Source organism: Chiloscyllium plagiosum, unplaced genomic scaffold (genome assembly GCF_037043375.1).
Source record: "Chiloscyllium plagiosum isolate Xiang-an unplaced genomic scaffold, Cpla_swu_hap1 HiC_scaffold_3, whole genome shotgun sequence".
Lineage (NCBI taxonomy): Eukaryota > Metazoa > Chordata > Chondrichthyes > Orectolobiformes > Hemiscylliidae > Chiloscyllium > Chiloscyllium plagiosum.
This window is the reverse complement of record NW_028270141.1, coordinates 158,328,062-158,348,542: the sequence shown is the minus strand read 5'-3', so window position 1 is coordinate 158,348,542 and position 20,481 is coordinate 158,328,062. Positions and strand designations below refer to the sequence as shown.

The 20,481-nt window shown below is 42.6% G+C and overlaps 1 protein-coding gene across 1 annotated transcript in view; it reads right to left on the bottom strand.

Annotated features, from left to right (window-relative positions):
* The window catches only part of LOC122540190 (dynein axonemal heavy chain 6-like), a 1,075,999-nt gene that overhangs the window by 875,548 nt on the left and 179,970 nt on the right, over positions 1 to 20,481 (bottom strand). The window contains exons 25-26 of the mRNA XM_087984706.1: positions 13,951 to 14,096; positions 618 to 686 (exon numbers count right to left, since the gene is read on the bottom strand). Of these exons, the coding sequence (XP_087840832.1) occupies positions 618 to 686; positions 13,951 to 14,096 (215 nt within the window). The remainder of the gene's footprint in view (positions 1 to 617; positions 687 to 13,950; positions 14,097 to 20,481) is intronic.

Genomic DNA, 20,481 nt, shown 5'->3' with positions numbered 1-20,481 from the left:
CAAATCATTAAAATATATTAGAAACAGTTGCAGTTTCAGCACTGATCCCTGTGGAACCCCACTGGTTACAGGTCACCAACCTGAGAAAGAACCCCTTGCTGTTTCCTGCCCATTAGCCAATTCCTTATTCATGCCATTTTCAACACCTACACCATGAGCTCTTATGATTATCACACTCAAAGTTAATGTCAAATTCTCTCATACTATGGTTACCATTTCCCAGAGGGTCCTTTACAGCAAGATTTTTAATTAGTCTGTTTGTTTTACATTGTTCTAAAGCTAAAAGAGCATGATCCCTTATTGTTTTTTCCAACACGGTGAGCCAGAAAGTTATCTCATGCACAGTGCAGTAATATAACCTCCACAGAATTGCTGCTGATGTGGTTTACCCAGTCCATATGTAAACGTACATGTCTTATGGTGTTAAATGATGGCCAGCCAGCAATGCAAATATCACACGAATGAATAAGAATAAAAATCATTGCAATTAGATAAATTCTGAAAATATCAACTTTGCAAATAGCTCTTAATGCACTGTAAATGTTTTAAAAGATTAGCTCTGATTTAAATCAATATATAGAAGAATTGGGAACATTTCTGAATCAATTGTTGCTCACCCAGGGTTCATAGTTGCGAAGAAACTGCAGGACTTATTTAATCGGATTTCTCTGCCTTCAAACACAAATCTGGAAGACAAGAAGCAAACATAGAATCAATTGGAAATGATAAATTGTAAAATATCACATAAGCTGATAACTACTCATCTGCTTTGTTTAAATAATGATGTGCAGGTGCCGGTGTTGGACTGGGATGGACAAAGTCAGAAGTCACACAATACCAGATTATAGTTCAACAGGTTTACTAAAATCACAAGTTTTCGAAGTGCTGCTCCTTCATCACCTGATGTAGCAGCAGCACTCCAAAAGCTTGTGATTTCAAACAAACCTGTTGGACTATAATCTGGTATTATGTGACTTCTGACTATGTTTAAATAATACAGTGGCTCTCATACCTGAAGAAGCTGACTGACTGACTGTAAGCACATCATTCCACACTAAGTGGTGTTTATTGTGTATAAGTCTGAAAGGGTTTAATTCTGAGGAGTGCCACATGCACCACCCACCAATAATGATGTCAGGTGGGCTTTTCACCACATTAGGATCTCGAAGGAGTGAGAGAGAATTTTCATGTCATCCTCAAAGTTGCTATGACAATGTCTATCACAGCAATATAACTGGCAATTAGTTGCTATGTTGCAATAGACCATACATTGTTAACATAGTTAAAGTAGGAAGTGCTTTTCATGATTATGCTAGACCAAGCAGCCCCTGTAGTTTTGTACACTTAAACATGACGGTGACAATAATCTTTATCATGAACAGCTGCTCTGACAGTTTAGTGAGCTAGCATGCTGACACAGCATGGCAGGCAGTGGTAGGAATTTAATTTGACTGCTCGGACTATTGTATCGGATACTGATTCTGAAAGGATTTGTATTGAAGAATGCATTCAGCTCCACCCAAACTGATGTCATCATACAGTCATGGGTGGAGAATTGAGGAGTCTAGCTTGCAGCCCTGTTGGGGTCAGATATGACATCCCTGACCTAGGGTCTTGTGGCACAGGGTGGTATCCCTAACTCTGGGCTCAAGTCTCACTTGTCCAGGAAGTACGTCATAACACCTTTGAACAGGATGAGTATTCTTGAAGAGCAGCCCATTGTTTGTTACTTTCCAATTTAAAAGAACCTTTCCAAAGTCTGTAGAATTTTGAAAGAAAACTACCAATGCATCCAACATCTCTATAGTGGCCTCCTTCAACACTCTGATGTGTAGATGATCTGGTCCAGGACATTTTCCAACCTTCACGCCAGTTCATTTTTCAAGTGCTATTTCTTTACTAACATTATTTTCTTTCATTTCCTCCATTTCACAAGTTGATGCCTAGTTTTCTGGGATATTTTCTGTAATTTAGTTTAGAAGTAATTACTTAGTTTCTTTGCCATTTCCCTCCTGTCTCCACTAGTAAAAGACCCACATTTGTCCAAGCTGATCTCTTCCATTACACATACTTAAATAAAATTTTAAGTGTACCTTCACGTTTCTCCAGAGCTTGCACTCATATTCTCTTAATGTAGATTTGAGTAGTTTGGTGTTTGTTGGTTGGTATAGACAGGGCCTGTTTCTATGCTATATGACTCTATAATTCTATGACTGTTTACCCTTCCTCTATCAGTTTCTTAGATCTTCTTTGCTGGGTTCTAAATTTCTCCCAGTCCTCCTCAGGCTTACCACTTCTTTATAAACTACATCCTTTGGTCTCATGCAGTCTTTAACTTCTTTCATTAGCCACAGTAATTCACCTTTTTCTTTGGGTGTTTGTACCTTCAAGGAATGTATATCTATGGCAGACCCTGTAGTATTTCATTAAATACCAGCAATTTTTTGACTGCCATTAAATCTTTTGTGCAATTTCCCAATCTACTATAGCCAACGCACTTCTCATTCCTTCGCAGTTTCCTTTGTTCCTGTTTAACACCGAGGTTTCAGAATGATCTATATCACACTCAAATTAATGTCAAATTCTCTGATATTATGGTCACCATTTCCCAGAGAGTCCTTTACAGCAAGGTTGTTAATTAGACCTTTCACACTGCATTGTGCTAAAGCCAAAAGAGCCTCACCCTTTTTTGTTTTCTCAAAGTAATATCCCAGAAAGCCATCTCATGCACAGTTCAGTAATTCAACCTCCACAGAATTAGTGCTGAAGAGGTTTACCCAATCCAAATATAAATTTAAATTGTCATTATCAGTGCATCACCCACATTACATACATCTTTAATTTCCTGACTTATACAGAGCCCACCATTACTATTTCTACTTGGAGGCTCATAAATAATTCCCATCAATGTTTGTTCATCTTTTTGATTTCTTAGCCTCATCTAAAGTTATTCTCCATTATGATCCTTTGATCTCAGATCTGCTCTTACTAATGCAGTGGTCTAGTTTCTTATTAAGGGTGCTACCTTACTCCCTTTTCCTTTAAGTCTATCATTACTATATTTAGTTCCAAATTTTGATCTCCCCATAGCCATGCACCTGTAATAGTAGTGAACTTATACCCATTTACATCAACTTGTGCCTTCAAATCATTCACCACTATGTGAATGCTTCCTGCATTCAGCCTTACTGCCTATAATTCTGCCTTTTTAACATTATTCTCCATTCTGTTACAATCGACTGAGAAGGGGTGAATCAGCTCCCTTCTTGTTAAATTCTGATTCGCTGCAATGAAGATTATAAATTATTTTTAGTACACAGCTACATTCCATTTCAACTAAAGCATAGCATTAGTCAAAACTGAGGAGCCAATTACAAGGCTTTCAGGGGTAAAAGGAAGGAATTTTATTAACTGTTAACCCTGAGAAAAATTATAAAATGTGACATCACACATAGAGGTATGAAACTTAAGCATAAAACTGTATTTCTCTGCAAAAAAGGAAGATTTAGATTGGCAGTTCAAAACATCCTTACAGTCCTTGAGATACTAAGCTTTAACTTCTGACCACTGTTGTTTAATTACTTTCTTTGTTCAGCAGTAATGACATTAGTAGATATTCTTGCTCTCTTGCTAAATGTATGTTTCTTGTAGTTGTTTTATCACCAGGCACTTTTTTTTTTGAAAGGCGGAATAAGAGAGAGACAGAGCTTCGAATTGTGTGTTCATAAGGTAGTGCATTCCATAAGGCCATAAGACATGGGAGTAAAAGTAGGCCATTGGCTATAAATTCTGCTCAGACATTCAATAACATCATTGTTGATCTGATAATAATCAAATTAACTTTCTCACCTTATCCCCAAACCCTTGATTCCATTAAGGATTAGAAATCTGTCTCTCTCAGATGTATACTATTTATATACTTAGTGGGTTAGCATCATCAATCATCTGGTAAAGAAGTGAACAGATTCACTGCCTCTGAAAAAAGAAATTCCTCCTCATCTCTATTTTCAATGGAGCTTCTTACTCTGAGATTACACCCTCTGATCCTAGATTTTCCCACAAGCTCCACATCGACCATGTTAAGTCTATATGTTTTAATAAAGTTTCATTCATTCTTCTAAACTTCATAAGTACATGCCCAACATTTCCAATCCTTCCTTATAAAAAATTCACTCCGTACCTGGTATCAGCCCTTCTGAATTTTCTATGGATTTCTTCCAATGACAGTTCAAGCTTTCCTTAGATCAGGGGACCAAAATTATTTAAAACATTCCAGCTGTGGTCTGACTAGTGCTTTGTATAGTTTTAGCAAGACCCTTCTATTTTTATACTCCATTCGTGTTGAAATAATGCCAACAGTTCATTTGCCTTTCCTATTACTTGCTTAATTTGGATGCTCTCTCTGAGGACATGTCCTTAACCCTAGCACTGTGCAGGTAACACAGCCTTCAGGTTCTGATGAAGGGTCATTGGATCCGAAATGTTAACTCTGCTTTCTTTCCACAGATGTTGCCAAACCTGTTGAGTTTCTCCAGCATTTTCAGTTTTGGCAACTGCCTTCAGGGTTCCTGCTCAGAGAAGAGTATCTCTCTCCCTAACTATACTGTCCATTATCACCATGACATTCCTATTTCCTCCCCATACTCTAATGGCTCCCAGTGTCATCGTACCGTGGTCAGTTTGCTCATCCTCCCTGCTGACTTCATTGTCCGTGCAGCTTGCAAGAACCTTGTAATTCCCGGACAATTTCAGAGCTCAAGGACCCAAGTAACTGCCTCACCTAACATCACACCCACCCATCCATGATCAAATTTGTATTATCTGATCTAAGGTGTGTCACCACATCCTTAAGGAAAGCATCAGCTCCAACCTTGGTCCTAATTGATGAGAGAACACACTCGGGTGCTCAGTCACAGTTGAGCACTAAACTTGCTAGAGTGCTCAAAAAGAGGCCGAAGCAAGAACACAATTTTGTGCTCAAACATGTTTGGGCACTCAAATAAACATGGGCATAAGATCACACTTGGGTACTCGAAGACTCTGAGACACAAGAGCATGTAAATTGCCTTAACTATGCTCTCATACTGGAACTGACTGCTGGCAAGTTGATATAAAGTTGAACCCTGTAAATATGAAAATTTTAAAGTCATGTCTTAATAAATAAATCCTTGCTTGCCAGTCTTAGAAAGTGATTTAGGAAACTAAATCCAGATTTTTCTTCCCAGGTGTAAAATTAACATATTGTGTGTTGGTATTAAAACATCCACAAGCCATATTTATGCTCAGGCAAACATTGCTGCTTTGACCTACCCTGACGTTCAAATATCCAGTGGGGCTTTCAGGTATTCAGCTGCACTGGTAATAAAACCCATGATGATAATAAACTTTTAGCATTGCTAACAAACACGTTACAATTGTATTACCAATTAATAAAACACCGAGCATGCTATCATTTTAGTACTGTTTTAAAAGAACAAGAACTATGATATAACTTTTGCATTTTGTAAAAGATGCTGAGGTTAACATAAATTTAATAATGTCTAATGAGAGCCCTGAGATACATTTAATAGGAATCTTAAAGTTGACGGACTTTTAATACTGTTTAATAGAGCCCCTAGAGTCATAGACGTCAACAGCGCAGAAGAAGGCCCTTCAGCCCATCACGTCTGTGCTGGTCAAAAACAACCTAACAGAGGGGATCCAAGATGGCAGCGATCTGATCTGATCTGCCTTGTTGAGCTCTGCACCCCAGCCCAGCAGTAGTGATATTTTTACCCCCCACTACCTCACCTTTGTTTGGAGAAATTTGATGTTAAACCATTGTGAAACCGTTGTAAATCTATTTGCGGTGGAGCCTCGAATGTCTGACTGAGATGAGCAGGGAGTATTTTATTTGGATGATTAATCATTCAGGTGGCCGGAAACAAGCAGTAATCTATGAGTGCCAGTTGTTCAAGCATTTCTCGGTTATCTGGCAATGCATACCATAATGCCGTTTAACTGAGAACTGAATGCTGGGTTGCCTGGTGCCATTTTTGCAGGGCCTTGAAATCTTGTTCGGATGGTCTGGGATTTGGAAGGTTGATGTTCGGATAGTCGGGGTTCTACTGTGAATTCTTTTTGAGCGAGCGAGGATGATGAGAGGTAAGCATCCAGCCAAACCCCAATACACGGGACACTCACCGAAGGCAGTGGGTGGGCCTGTGACTGCAACTGTGGATACAGCTGCAGCTCGCTCAGCAGCAGGGAAAGAGGTACCTGCGCAGCAGAACATTGCTGAAGAACTCGCGGCGATCCGAGGGATGATCAAGGAGTTGATGGAAGACAATCGTACTCAGCTGGAGCTGATTTCAGTCATGCTACAAAAGCATGAGAATGTGTTGGAAGGGCTCGGGAAGCGAGTTGAAGAGGTCGAGCGGTGGACTACAGCGTCAGAGACCAAGGTCAAGTCCTCAGTGGGATGGATCCTGGTCCTCGAGAAACAGGTTCAGGTCTTGACTGAAGAGGTCGATGAACAGGAGGAAAAATATCCGGGTCGTTGGGCTGCCGGCGGGAGTGGAGGTGGGTAGCTAGTAGGTTTCTTGGCTGGGATGCTGAGGCAGACTGGTGAAGGTTGACAGAGCTCACCGGATTGCAGTGCAAAGATCCGGTCTGGATCGGTGCCCTCACCCAGTCCTGGTATGATTTCAAAGCTACAGGGACAAGTGGAGAGTCCTGGAATCTTCCAGAAGGATGGGGAAAGATCTACAGGCCCTGACTTATCAGGGAACTAAAATAATGTTTTTCCAAGACTTTTCTGCGGTGGTGATCCGTAAAAGCAAATAGTTTGATTAGGTGAAGAGAAAATTAAGGGACCTTGGTATTCAACATTCGATGAGATGAAACCCAGTGGTGTTTCATATTACTCACGAGGAGACGGCGCGGTCATTTGACTTCTCAAAGCAAGTGAAAAATTTCTTGGCCACTTTAAAATAATTTGGATGGATTCATCGACGTGGACAAGAACGTTTGTTAGTTTTCTCTCTTGCTGTGTTTCTTGTAATAGAGCATATATTACAGTGCAGTACAGGCCCCTCAGCCCTCGAGGTTGTGCTGACCTGTGGAACCAATCTGAAGCCCATCTAAACTTCACTATTCCATTTTCATCCCTGTGTTACCCTTTCCTTAAAGAAGCTGCTGTTGGTGTGTTTTTTTTCCTCTCTGATTAGGATTGGTGTTGGTATATAATTGGGGGTGGGCGGAGTGCTCACTATTTTGTCTTTTCCTTCTGTTGCTTGGGTCTGGGTGTGGCTCGAGCTGGACAGGGGAATGGGGATGTGTGTGAGAGGTGTAAGAGCCCTCTATGGACAGAGGGTAGACTCCCCCAAAAAGTCCCTTTTGTGTTTTGTAGTTAGTTTAGCGTTTTGGTTTTTTATAAATTGACTCCGTGAGTCTTCTTTTGTATACACTCAGTGTGCTGTAAGTTGAATTCTTCCTCTCGGCAGGTCAAAGGTACATGTAAACGATCATGGCTAGCAGTGTTCTTAAACATGCACCTGAAATATTCGCCAGTTAAAAGGAAAAAGGTGTTGTCGAGCCTCAAAATGGAAAAAGTGGATGTTGCCCAGTTGCAGGAGACTCACCTTAATGACATGGAACACTTGAAGTTACAGCAGGATGCGTTTGATCAGGTATTTCTCTCGTCTTTAAACATTAAGAGCACGGGCTGGCCATACCCGTCCAGAAGAATCTTCCATTAACAGATTAAGAGATGAATGTGGTCAGTTTGATATCTTTAAGGCCATAATACATGGCGAGAAACATGGTATTTTGAATGCCCAACCCCTTAAATTTCTGACTGAGGCACTAAACTGATGGCCTATGCATCATGGAATATTATTATGGGGGGGGGGGCGATTTTAATTGCCTTATGGATCCAGTGCGGATAGAATGCCCAATGGCCCCCCCAAAGCTTTCTCCACAATCTAAACAGTTGGGTGACCCATGTGTGGAACTGGGGTTGGTAGACGTTAGGAGACATCCCTACCCTACAGGCTGGAACTTTATGTTCTTTTCCAATCCTCACAAGTGCCATATGAGGATTGATTTTTTTTCCTAACTCTCACGGCTCTTCCAGTGGTATCTTGTTCAGTTGGGAATATTGCCATCTCTGATCACACAGCAGTATATTTAGTGGCTGAGATTAAGGGTAATGCAGTGAACTCACAGTACTGGCAAATGGATCCCTTCATCCTCAAGGACAGTAAGGTCATTGAGTACATTTCTAGAGAATTTGAAGCATTTTTGGCCAACTCAGTAATCTGTCCATTCTTTGGGAGACTGCGAAGGCCTATGCTAGATGAATAATTATCTCAGACTCGGTCAGTCAGAAGCAACGGAAGGAAGAGCACAGTGTCTGCTTGAGGCACGATTAAATGCAGCTGAGATAACATATTACAGTAAACCGTTAGTGACTGAGCTGCAGCAGATTGTAGCCCTTCGATCCGCCTTAAACGCCATGCTTACGCATACAACCCTGGAAGGAACTTCCCTTTGTGAAGCAAAGGTTGTTTGAGCATGGTGATAGGCAGTGAAATATTTGGCATATCTGCTTTGAAGAAGAATGCCCCCCAGTGGATTGTTTCGATTAGGGAAGAGAATGGGACTCTTACTTGTAACGCTAAAAAGATCAACGTGGCATTTTGAAGGTCCTATTGTGAACTGTATCAGTCTGAATGTTGTGAGGATAGATGGGATAAAATGGAGTCTTTATTTAGGAACTTGGATCTTCCTGCAGTGTCTGCTGAGCAGGTGTCTCTCCTTAGTTCTCCATTAACAGCATAAGAGATACAGGAGGCAGAGAGATGATGTGGAAAGGCGTGATCTGATGGCCTTCCCAGTGAGTTTTATAAAGAATTTGTAAATATACAGTCAGGGCCAAGGCTAGACATGTATAACTATTCATATAGTCGTGATAGCCTCCTGCCATCGTTGAGAGAGGCTAATATCTCTCTTATCCTCAAGAAAGGGAAGGCCAAGGAGGGCCGTACTCCTTCCAGACCTAGCTCGCTTTTAAATTCTGATTTTAAAATTTTGTCTAAGACTTTGGCATTGAGGTTGGAAGGGGTGTTCCCTCTATTGTTAAAGAAAATCAGACAGGCTCTAAAAAAGGTCACAGGTCCTCTAATAATGTTAGGAGGTTGTTTCATATGATTCAAGTGTGCCAGCAGTGATCAGTTCAAGGGTTGGTGTTCTCTTTGGATGTGGAGAAGGCATTTGATGGAGTGGAATGGCCATATTGTTTTTATAGCCTGGAGTGGTTTGGCCTGGGTGAGTGTTTACTAGATGGGTAAGGGCCCTTTGCAGTGATCCTCTGGTGGTGGTTCTCATCAATGGTATTGGGCCTGATCATTTTAACATTGGTAGGGGCAGTCAGCACGGCTATTCCCTTTTACCTTTGCTTTTCACATTGGTGACTGAGCTATTGACGGAGGGCACTCGTGAGATTAGAGATTAGATTACTTACAGTGTGAAAACAGGCCCTTCAGCCCAACAAGTCCACACCGACCCGCTGAAGCGCACCCACCCAGACCCATTCCCCTACATTTACCCCTGTACCTAACACTACGGGCAATTTAGCATGGCCAATTCACCTAACCTGCACACTTATGGACTGTGGGAGGAAACCGGAGCACCCAGAGAAAACCCACGCAGACACGGGGAGAATGTGCAAACTCCAGACAGTCGGTCGCCTGAGGTGGGAATTGAACCCGAGTCTCTGACGCTGTGAGGCAGCAGTGCTAACCACTGCGCCACCGTGCCACCCATTTTTGTTTTTCTATTTGAAAGAATGAAAGTGCTCATGAGGACCCTAATATAGTTGCCCCAAAGGTGGGGTCAAAGGTGCATAAGATTACACTGTACGCAGATGATCATTTTTTTCTCTTGATCCCAGCAGTCTCAGTGCTCTGTTTGATACAGTGTATTAATTCACTTGGTTTTTTTGCTCAGATTATAAGATCAATTTTTCAAAGTGGGAACTTATGCCTATGGAGGGTCTTAGGGGAATACCTGGTGTGGAAGGTGGGCTCCCCTTTAAGTGGGCACAGGGAGGTTTTCTTTACTTGGACCTCTCTGCTACACCTAGCTTTGATTAGTTATTCAAGGCTAAGTTTGTTAATTTGTTTGACAAGATTAAACAAGACCTTCAAAGATGGGGGAGCCCCTTCCAATATCATGGTTGGGTCGGGTCGCACTTTTCAAAATGAATGTTCTTCCTTTCTTATTGTATCCTTTGAGGATGCTCCCTTTGCTCATTCCTAGGCAAACATTTCAGCAATTGAATGGCCGGTTTAGTTTTTTATTTGGCGTTATAAGCGGCCCCTTATTAAGCTCGTGAAACTGCAATTGCACCAGGGATGGGGAAATGGACCTCCCGGACATTAGAAGATATCAACTGAGCTCCCTCCTATCTTTACTGGGCCTGTGGGGACTCGATGTTGACATGTTTGGACATTGAGGCCAACCAGACGAAGTGTCCTCTTATCAACCTGTTGTTTTTAGACAAAATGAGGACAATTGTGCAACATTGCTGTAATCCAATAGTTACTAACACGGTCAAAGCATGGAGGGCAATGAGGCAGATGGAGGTTAATATTCTAAAACATCTTTTCTTACTCCCATAGTTGGCATGCCAGATTTCTGGGCAGAGACAATGGATCCTGGGTTTAAACTTTGGGTGGACAGGGGAATCTCTTGTTTAGGTGATCTGTTTGAGGGTGAAAAGTTGACTCCATTTGATCAAATAACTCAGATGGTCGAGTAGGGACCTCTTCCATTTCTTTCAGATTAGAGATTTTATCCGAAATCTCATGAGTACTCTCTATCATTAATTGTGGGAAGGTTCCTTGGGTAACATCGAACGTCTACATGAGGCTTGGGAGAGAGAGTTAGGAGTTGAGATCATTTTGGAAATATAGGAGGCCATCTGAGAGAATGTGAGGAGGATTTCGATATGCAATAGGACCCATGCTATGCAGTTAAAGATTCTTCATGGGGCCCATCTTGCCCCAGATCATCTTGTGTGCATCTTCTATGTGCTCCAAGTGTAAAATAAACACAGGTACCCTCTGTCATTGTCTGTGGTCCTGCCACAAGCTCCATGCATATTGAAGCGCTATGGCAGGAGTAATAGAGAGGACCTTGGGGACCGAAGTCAAGGTGGACCCAGTCTCTTTGCTCCTGAGTCTGCCAAATTTATCTCCCTTAGATGTACAGGGGAAAAAGCTTTTTAGCATTCTCATGTTTTGTGCGAGGAACAACATTCTGATGTGCTGGGAGTCTGACAACCCCCCCAGCTCTGTCAGAATGGCATAAGTTAATTATGGAACACATTCCTTTAGACTTCCTTACAAATATGGTGCACCAGAAAACAAACAGCTTTTGCAAGATGTGGCAGCCCTTTTTGAATTACTTGGAAGCAGATCTGTCCATCATTTTGATTAGGGCTTTTGTCTAGCGATGATGGTTTGGTCTGATAAACCTAAGGCCATGAGAGGAAGAAATTTGAACAAATGTGGGTTTAATACTTGACGCTCTTGAAGGCTGAGAGCTATGGTCTTGTTGCACTGAGCAGCGTTATTTATTTATTTATTGATTTGTAATAAATGTAGTTTTGATTACTTTTATAGAGTAGTATAGTTGTTGTCATATTGTTTATTGCTTTTGATGTTATGATGCTATATTTTCATGTTTTAGTAACTTTTCAATTTTGCAAAGAAACATTTTTCAATAAAAATATTTTGAAAAACAACCTAATTACTTTCATCCCGTTTTTGAACACTTGGCACATAGCCTTGTATGTCTTGGCAGCACATTTTAAATACTTAGTCATAGAGTTATAGAGAAGTACAGCACGGAAACAGACCTTTCAATCCAACTTGTCCATGCCGATCAGATATCCTAACCTAACCTAGTTCCATTTGCCACCATCCAGCCCATCTCCCTCTAAATCCTTCCTATTCATATAACCATCCAGATGCCTTTTAAATGCTATAATTGTACCAGCCTCCACCACTTCCTCTGGCAGCTCATTCCATACACCTTCTGTGTGAAAAAGTTGCCCCTAAGGTCTTTTTTATGTCTTTCCCCTCTCACTCTAAACCTATGCCCTCTAGTTCTGGACTCCCCTAACCAGGGAAAAGACTTTGTCTATTTTCCTATCCATGCCCCTCATGATTTTATAAACCTCTGTAAGGTCACTCCTCAGCCTCCGACACTCCAGGGAAAACAGCCCCAGTCTGTTCAGCTTCTCCCTATAGCTCAAATCCTCCAACCCTGGAAACATCCTTGTAAATCTTTTCAGAACCCTTTCAAGTTTCACAACATCCTCCCCATAGGAAGGAGACCAGAATTGCACGCAATATTCCAATGGTAGCCTAACCAATGTCCTGTACAGCCGCAACATGACTTCCCAACTCCTGTACTCAATACTCTGACCAATAAAGGAAAGCAACACAATGCCTTCTTCACTATCCTATCTACCTACCACTTCAATGATCTGTGGGTTTCTGTCTCTACCAACTCTACATGCAGTGAGTTCCAGATTCCCACAATCCTCTGGGTGAAAAAGAAATCCTCACATCCCATCTAAACCTCCTACCTTATATCTTAAATCTATTCTTCCCATCATTGATTTCTCCATCAAAGGGAATTTTTTTTCCTGTCTACTCTGTGTATATCCCACATAATTATATACAACTCCATCATGTCGTCTCAGTCTCCTCTGCTCCAAGGAAAATGCACCCAGTCTGTGCAATCTCTCTTCATAACTGGAACTCTCCAGTCCAGACAACATCCTGGTAAACCTCCCTCTGCCCTCTCTCCAGTGCTATCATGTTCCTCCTAGAATGTGGATACCAGAACTACACAATCCTCTCGCTGTGGCCTAACTGACACTTTATACAGATCCAGCATCACCTCCCTGCTCTTAGGTCTTGGCTCAGAAAGGTGAGTATTCCATATGTCCTCTTAACCACTTTATCTACCTCAGTGGCTAGCTTAAGGAAGGTGCCTTTGTTACCTCCAGAGTAGAGCTCTCTATCTTCTACTAACACAAACTCAACTTTGAGTCTGCTTCTGGAAATCCAACCCATAACAAGCCCTATTTAACCCTTTACTTTTGTGCTTTCTGACCTTCACTAGATTAGATTCCCTACAGTGTGGAAACAGATCCTTTGGCCCAACAAGTTCACATTGGCTCTCCGAAGAGTAAGCCACCCATTCCCATATTTCCCCCTGACTAATGCACCTATCACTAAGGGCAATTTAGCATGACCAATTCACCTGACCTGCACATCCTTGGAATGTGGGAGGAAACCCACGCAGACACAGGGAGAATGTGCAAACTCCACACAGATGGTTGTCCCGAATCGAACCCGGATCTCTGATGCTGTGAGGCAGCAGTGCTGACCACTGAGCCACTGTGCCGCTCCTAGCTGCCACGTCAACAACACCTCCATTCGAAAAGTCTCACCTCTATTAAGAAATCCCACCATCACTTTGCCCCTCTCTATGTCTGCAACTTCCTTCAGCCAGATCACTCTTCAAGTAACTGCATTCCTGGCACTCCGGTTTCTCACATATATCCAACACTCCCATTGGCAGACACACCTTCAATTGCCTGTGTACTATATTTTGAGATTTTCTCCTCTCCTTCTCTCACCTTGTCTGTGACACTCGTTAAAACCTACTCTTTGACAACACCTTTGATCACTTGTCCGAATATCTCCTTATGTGGCTTTCTGTCACATTTTTTGTTTGATAATGGCTTTTTAAAGGACCTTGGGATGTTTCAGTGTTATAGGTGCTATCTAAGTGTACTTCGCCGTTGTTATAGATGTACTTAAGTCCCTGCCAGCATGAGGTTATATACAAAATGATGAATATTTTAGCTGAATTTGATGTGCTCACCTCATAGCTTCACTGTCTTTGGCTGCCTTAATGGTGAGGATTTGTGAGGCGGTCACAGACAGCACTTCCAGGTCAATCCGATTAAACTCATCAAAGCAGAACCATGCTCCAGACTGAGCCATTCCAGAGAACAATTTCCCCATCATCTGTACAGAGAGGAGGTGGGAACAAGGGGAGGTGAAACATAAAGAGGAGGTCAAAGTTAATGACAGCAGGGCTACCTTCTGAGGGCCGCATCTGTGCAGCAGTATGTGCTTACCTTTGCTGGAATGAGATTTTAATTAAGTCAATGGCAGTGGCTGGCTGTACACCACAGCTGTGGATGATCAGAGTGACAGCTTTGCTGCTTCCAAATGTGAGAAATGAAGCTCCGTGCCAACAACTGATCTGCTTGGTTATGCTGCGTACGTTTATTCTAACCTGGAGATCAGGTTGGGATTATGTTCCGAGCCATGCAATGTGTTGACAGCTATGGCAAGAAAACAAGTCTGACAGGCATGTTCAGCAAACGGAGTATGAAAGCAGACTAGTGAAGTTATTTAATCGATGAATGAAAGAAGAATGCAGTGAATGGTGAGCTTTAGTCCCAAGGGCAGTGGCTGCCTTTTGGTCCCAGAGCCTGACCACATGTTTCAGCCTCGATACAGAGCTCTTTCTCTCTCGACTTTGTCATCTCTGGAAAGACCAACAGTTGTTGCTACCCCTGACTGCCCTTGAACTGAGTGTCGTGCTGGATAACACTGGGGAATTGTTCTGGATTTTGCTAACACTGGAGACTAACTAGGGATGTTGGCATCAGTGGCAAAGCCATTCCTCATTTTGGTACTCCCCTAGAATTGAGTGGCTTACCCTCATCACAGGGCAGTTAAGAGTCAGCCACATTGCTGTGGGTCTGGAATAATGTTTAGGCCAGACTAGGTAAAGATGACAGTTTCCTTCCTGAACCAGATGAATTTTAAAAATAATCATAGTTGCCTTGGTCGCTATTACTCAGACTTTACATACACTTTTGTGACATGTCCCCAAGTCACTTAACTGGCATTCTGGATGAATAGTCCAGTGACATTAAACCTCTAGTCACACTTAAAAAAGGATCTGCTTTTGACTCTCATGAGGATTGAGATGCTGCTAATGATCTTGACATGAGGGATTCAGAACCACAGAATAGTTACGGCACAGAAGGAGACCACTGCTAAGATGGCGGTGGGGGTAGGGATTCTGACCCCAGGACTCATCCAGTCTATCTGCTTTTCTTCTCACTTCTTTACCTTTTCTTTTCTTTTCTTGTCTCAGTTTATTTTCTTTCTTTCTCTTTTATTTAACTTACCTCTTGTTGAACAGATTGGTTATGGTGATGGTGTGTGAGCCCAGCAGTGCTGGTTTGTGATGGCAGTGTTGGAGGTGGTTTTGGCTTCCTGGTGGTTTCTGCATTGATGGAGGCAATCCTAGCATTGTCCCATGGCTGCTGCAGTGAAGGTGGGTTTGCCTGGTCGATTTGGATGGAATTTCTCAGACTGGAGACGAATTGAAAGTAGTGTTCCCCAGGGAAATTTGTTGGGATCCTTGCTGTTTTCAGATTTATATAAATGATTTGGAGATGGGTGTTGAGGGCAAAATCTCTAAATTTGCAGATTAGGGAAAACAGTGAATTATGAGGATGGACAGACACCTTGCAGATGAAATTCAATGCAGGAAAATGTTTTATTAAACTTTGGTAGAAGAAACATAGAGAGACTATACAGGGTCAATGGTATAACTTTGTGGGGAGTATAGGAATAGAGGGATCATAGGGTTTAATTTTATGATTCGCTGAAGGTGGCCAGGCAAGCTGAAACAGTTGTTAAAAAGGCCTATAGGATCATTGGGTTTATAAATAGAGGCATTGAATATAAAAGCAAGGAGGTGATGCTACTGCTCTGCAAATCATTGGTCAGACTACATTTGGTGTATTGTGTTCAGTTCTGGGTACCTTATTTAAGGAATGATGTTAAAGCCCTGGTAAGAATGCAAAGGAGATTTACGAGAATGATACCAGGAATGGGAGAATTTTAGACACAAGGGAAGATCAGAGAAATTGGGCTTATTCTCCTTGAAGCAGAGAAAATTAAAAGGTGACCTCATTGAGGTGTTCAAGATTATGAACAATATTGACAAGAATAAAGAGGATATTCTGTTTACACTACTTGGTATGTCAGTAACTGCAGGTCACAATTTCAAAATTGTCAGCAGAGGTACTTGGAGTAAAATGAGGAGAAACCTTTTTTACTCAGATAATTGTTGGGATTTGGAAGTGCTGCCTGGGAGAGTGGTGGAGGCAGGTTCCATGCAAGGTTTCAAAAGAGAGCTGGAAATATATTTGAAAGTGATGAAGTTAGGGGGCTAGGGAGATAGGGCTGGAGAGTGGAACCATCTGGGTAGCTCCTGCAGGAGCTGGTACAGACAGTGGACTGATTGGCCTTCTTCTGTATTGTAAAATTCTATAATTCTACAGAGAAACTGAAGTATAAAGAATAAGGGTGCACAGGTTTTGCAGAGAGACTGATCAGATAGGGTGACTCAGTGGTTAGCGCTGCTGCCTCACAGCACCAGGGACCTGGGTTCATTTCCAACCTTGGGCATGGAGTTTGCACATTCTCCCTGTGTCTGTGTGGTTTCCTCCCACAATTCAATGATATGCAGGCTAGAGGAATTGGCCACTCTAAATTGCTCATAATGTTCAGGGATGTGTAGGTTAGGTGTATTAGTCAGGGGTAAATATAGGATAGGGAAATGGTCTGGGTGGGTTGCTCTTCAGAGGGTCAGTTTGGGCTGAAGGGCGTGTTTCCACACTGTAGGGATTCTATGACACTAATAGACATGCACAATAACAGCAGACCCAGAGATATTGGGTTGGGTTGGGATGACACAAATTTAAAACTCTTTCATTGGAAAGGCAGCAGTAACACTGACAGACTCCAAACTGGGAATAATCTCACTTTCTTCCAAATTGTAAGTCCATTAAAACCTGATTAACGTAACACAGTTTGGAAAATATAAGGCTGAGAAACTATCAGGCACTAGGAGAGCATGACAAGGAGCCACAGTGAACAGGAGCCACAGAAGTGGGACAAGGATTCCTTTTTTAACATTTACAACATCAGCATTTCAGTCTCATTGACGTAGCTGAACACAAGCAGAAGCAGCAGTGCAAACTATTGCAGTTTCACAACTGAAGTTGGTTGGCTCATTAATTGCTTTTCCCACACAGAGGGTTGGAAGTTTGTGAAAAGAAGTGCAGACAGATATTTGGTTTATCTTGCTGAAGGATGTCAGTACCTTTTTGATGGATTCATTTTCTGTGGCTTTAGCTGTGTCTAACCCATCCCATATAATGTGCTTTCAGCAAAACAAATAAAAGTTTCTGACTGACTGTATAGGATGCTAAAACTACAGGGAATTCTCTAATCCATGTGTCAGAAAGAACATTGAAACGCATGCATTGCCAAGAGCTCTGCAGCTGTTCCACTGACGTCCTGGGGACTTGTGAGAGAATCCACCCACTGCAAATTCACACCTGCTACTTCCCACAAAAGCTTTCGATTGATTTCCTGCTGCTCCCACGCACCGAATGTGCCCACTGTAGGAAGGGGCACTGGTAAAAGAACACAAGCATTGTATTTGCTGCTCAGGCTGCTCAGAGGGGAAGCAGTGAGCTTGCACCCAGGAATGTGCACCTCTCCTGAAAGCATCTCCTGTAATGTCTTTATCACAGTGCACCTGTACCCAAGTTCTTCACCAAAAACTCTTCAGTACGTTTTTTTATTCATTTATGAGGTATCAACTGCACTGACTTGCCCAGCATTTGTTACCCATCCCTAACTGCCCTGGAAAAGGTGGTGGTGAGCTGCCTTCTTGAACACTGAAGTTCTTTGTGTGTAGGAACATACACAACGTTGCTAAGGAGAGAGTTCCAGGATTTTGACCCAGAGGTACTAAAGGAACAGCGATATATTTCCAAGTCAGGATGGTGAGTGCCTTGGAGGGGAATTTGCCAGTTGTGGTGTTCTGCCTCTGCTGCCCTTTTCCTAGTGGATGGAAGTGCTCATGGGTTTGGGAGCTGCTGTCTAAGGAGCCTTACTGATTTATTGCAGTTCACCTTGCTGATGGCAGTCACTGCTGCCACCATGTATTAATGGCAAGGGAAGTGAATGTTGAAAATGTTGGATGGGGTACCATCCAAGTTTTCGGTTCATTAATGTCCTTCATGGAAGGAAATCTGCCATCCTTACCTGGTCTGGCCTCCACCTGACAACAGACCTACAGCAATGTGGTTGACTCTTAACTGCATTCTGGGCAATTAGGGATTGCCAATAAGTGCTGGCCTAGCCACTGACACCAACATCCCATGAATGAATATACCAAGATAAAAGTGGGTGGTGTCAAGCTTCTTGAGTGTTGTTGGAGTTGCATTCATCAAGGGAGTGGGGAGAATTCCATCACACTCCTGACTTGTGCCTTATAGTCTGTAGACACACTTTGAGGAGTCAGGAGGTGAGTAAAATATCACAGAATTCATAGCCTCTGACCTAAGTAGTGTACTTACATGGTTAGGCGAAAGTGAGGACTGCAGATGCTGGAGATCAGAGTCTAGATTAGAGTGGTGCTGGAAAAGCACAGCAGGTTAGGCAGCATTCGAGGAGCAGGAAAATCAACGTTTCGGGCAAAAGGATGGTTCCTGATGAAGCGTTTTTTCCCGAAACGTCGATTTTCCTACTTACATGGCTCAGATTCTAATCAATGGTGAACCCAAGGATGTCAATAGTGGAGAAAGGGAATGCCGTTAAATGTTGAGGGGCGATGGTTGAACATAAGGACATAAGAAACAGGAGCAGGAGTAGGCCATCTAGCCCTTCAAGCCTGCTCTGCCATTCAATAAGATTCTCTCTTGTTGGAGATACTCATTACCTGGCACTTATTTGGTGCGAATGTTACTTGGAACGAGAAGTTTGTAGACTATGCCTTATTTTGATATTTATATTTGTTTCTTGCCATCTTTTTGTTCTCTTTATTATCTGCGTGTTTTATTCTCCATCTAATCCTAATTTTATCTGTGCACACTGAACATTCTTGGGATCCATTGGTTAGAAGCAGCTCAACCTGCTCAGAACAAACACCTTGAATGAACAGAATACATTTGGAGGGGCTGAATGGCTCCTTCCTGTTCCTTTGGATATCTCATTGCCTACAGGAGTTTAGAGGATAGGGAATAGTTCTACAGGCTGGAGTAGCAGCAGTTATATGTGTCACCAAAGAGGAGGGTTCAGCGAGTTTTCAGGAGTCAATGGTTTGTGACCTGTACAGGTAACTCCAATTCAGCAGCGGGGTCTTCCTGCCCTCTGCTGTCCTGGCAGCTCCTGATTCAGTGACAACTAAAGCCCAGAGTCTCAGGACCATCCAAGATGGCATTCCCTTTTGAGTGCACAGAACCTTGTGTTTGTGGAGTGCATGGGGCGGTATAGTTATCGTCAGGATGGTTAAAAAGGCGTTTGGCACACTTGCCTTCATTGCTCAGTCCTTTGAGTATAGGAGTTGAGAAGTCATGTTGAGGTTGTACAGGACATTAGTGAGGCTTCTTCTGGAGTACTGCGTCCATTTCGGGAAGGATATTGTCAAGCTGGAGGGGGTTCAGAAGAGATTTAACAGGATGTTGCCGGGTATGGAACTATAAAGAAAGGCTGGACAGGCTGCAACTTTTTTCACTGGAATGTAGGAGGTTGAGAGGTGACCTGACAGAAATTTATAAAATAGTGAGGGGTATGGATAAAGTTAGTGGTAGCTGTCTTTTCCCTAAGATGGGGAGTTTCATTTTTAAGATGAGACAAGAGAGATTTAAAAAAAACATAATTTTTTTCCACAGAGGGTGGTGCATCCAGCACTTCTGAGGAAGTGCTGGATGCAGATACAATTACAATGTTTAAAAGACATTTGGATGGATACACGAATGGGAAAAATGTGGAGGGATATGGGACAGTAGCTGGCAGGTGGAACTAGTTTAGTTTGGGATTATGTTCAGCATGGACTTGTTGGACCAAAACAACTGTTCCTGTGCTGTATGACTATGACTCTATGATTGCTGTCAGCTCTGAGATATAACTATGAGACACCTCTCAAAATCCTGGCAAGCTCTTTGGATCCATCAGGCTCTGACTGGAGAACCACATTTACAGACAATATGGGTAGCGACATGTTGAGGCAGCGCGGGCCTGCTTTTACTTTTTGTTCCTGTCTCTGTGTTCACCTGGCAGTTTCAGTGGTGGTTGTATTGCCAAGCTGGGCCCAGTGCGGTCCTGTGGCAGTGACGTCATTGGTAGAGGCAAGATGGTGCGGAAGAATGGTGGCAGGGATCTGCGGTGGCGGTGCAGTGGAACGGGCTCGTGCTGGTGACGGTCTCAGTGTTGGGGTGGAAGAACCGGGATCCAGACCCACAGCTAAGCGCCTAAGAAGGACTACAATGCTAAACTTTGAGCTTTATATCTTTATTGTCCACTTTAC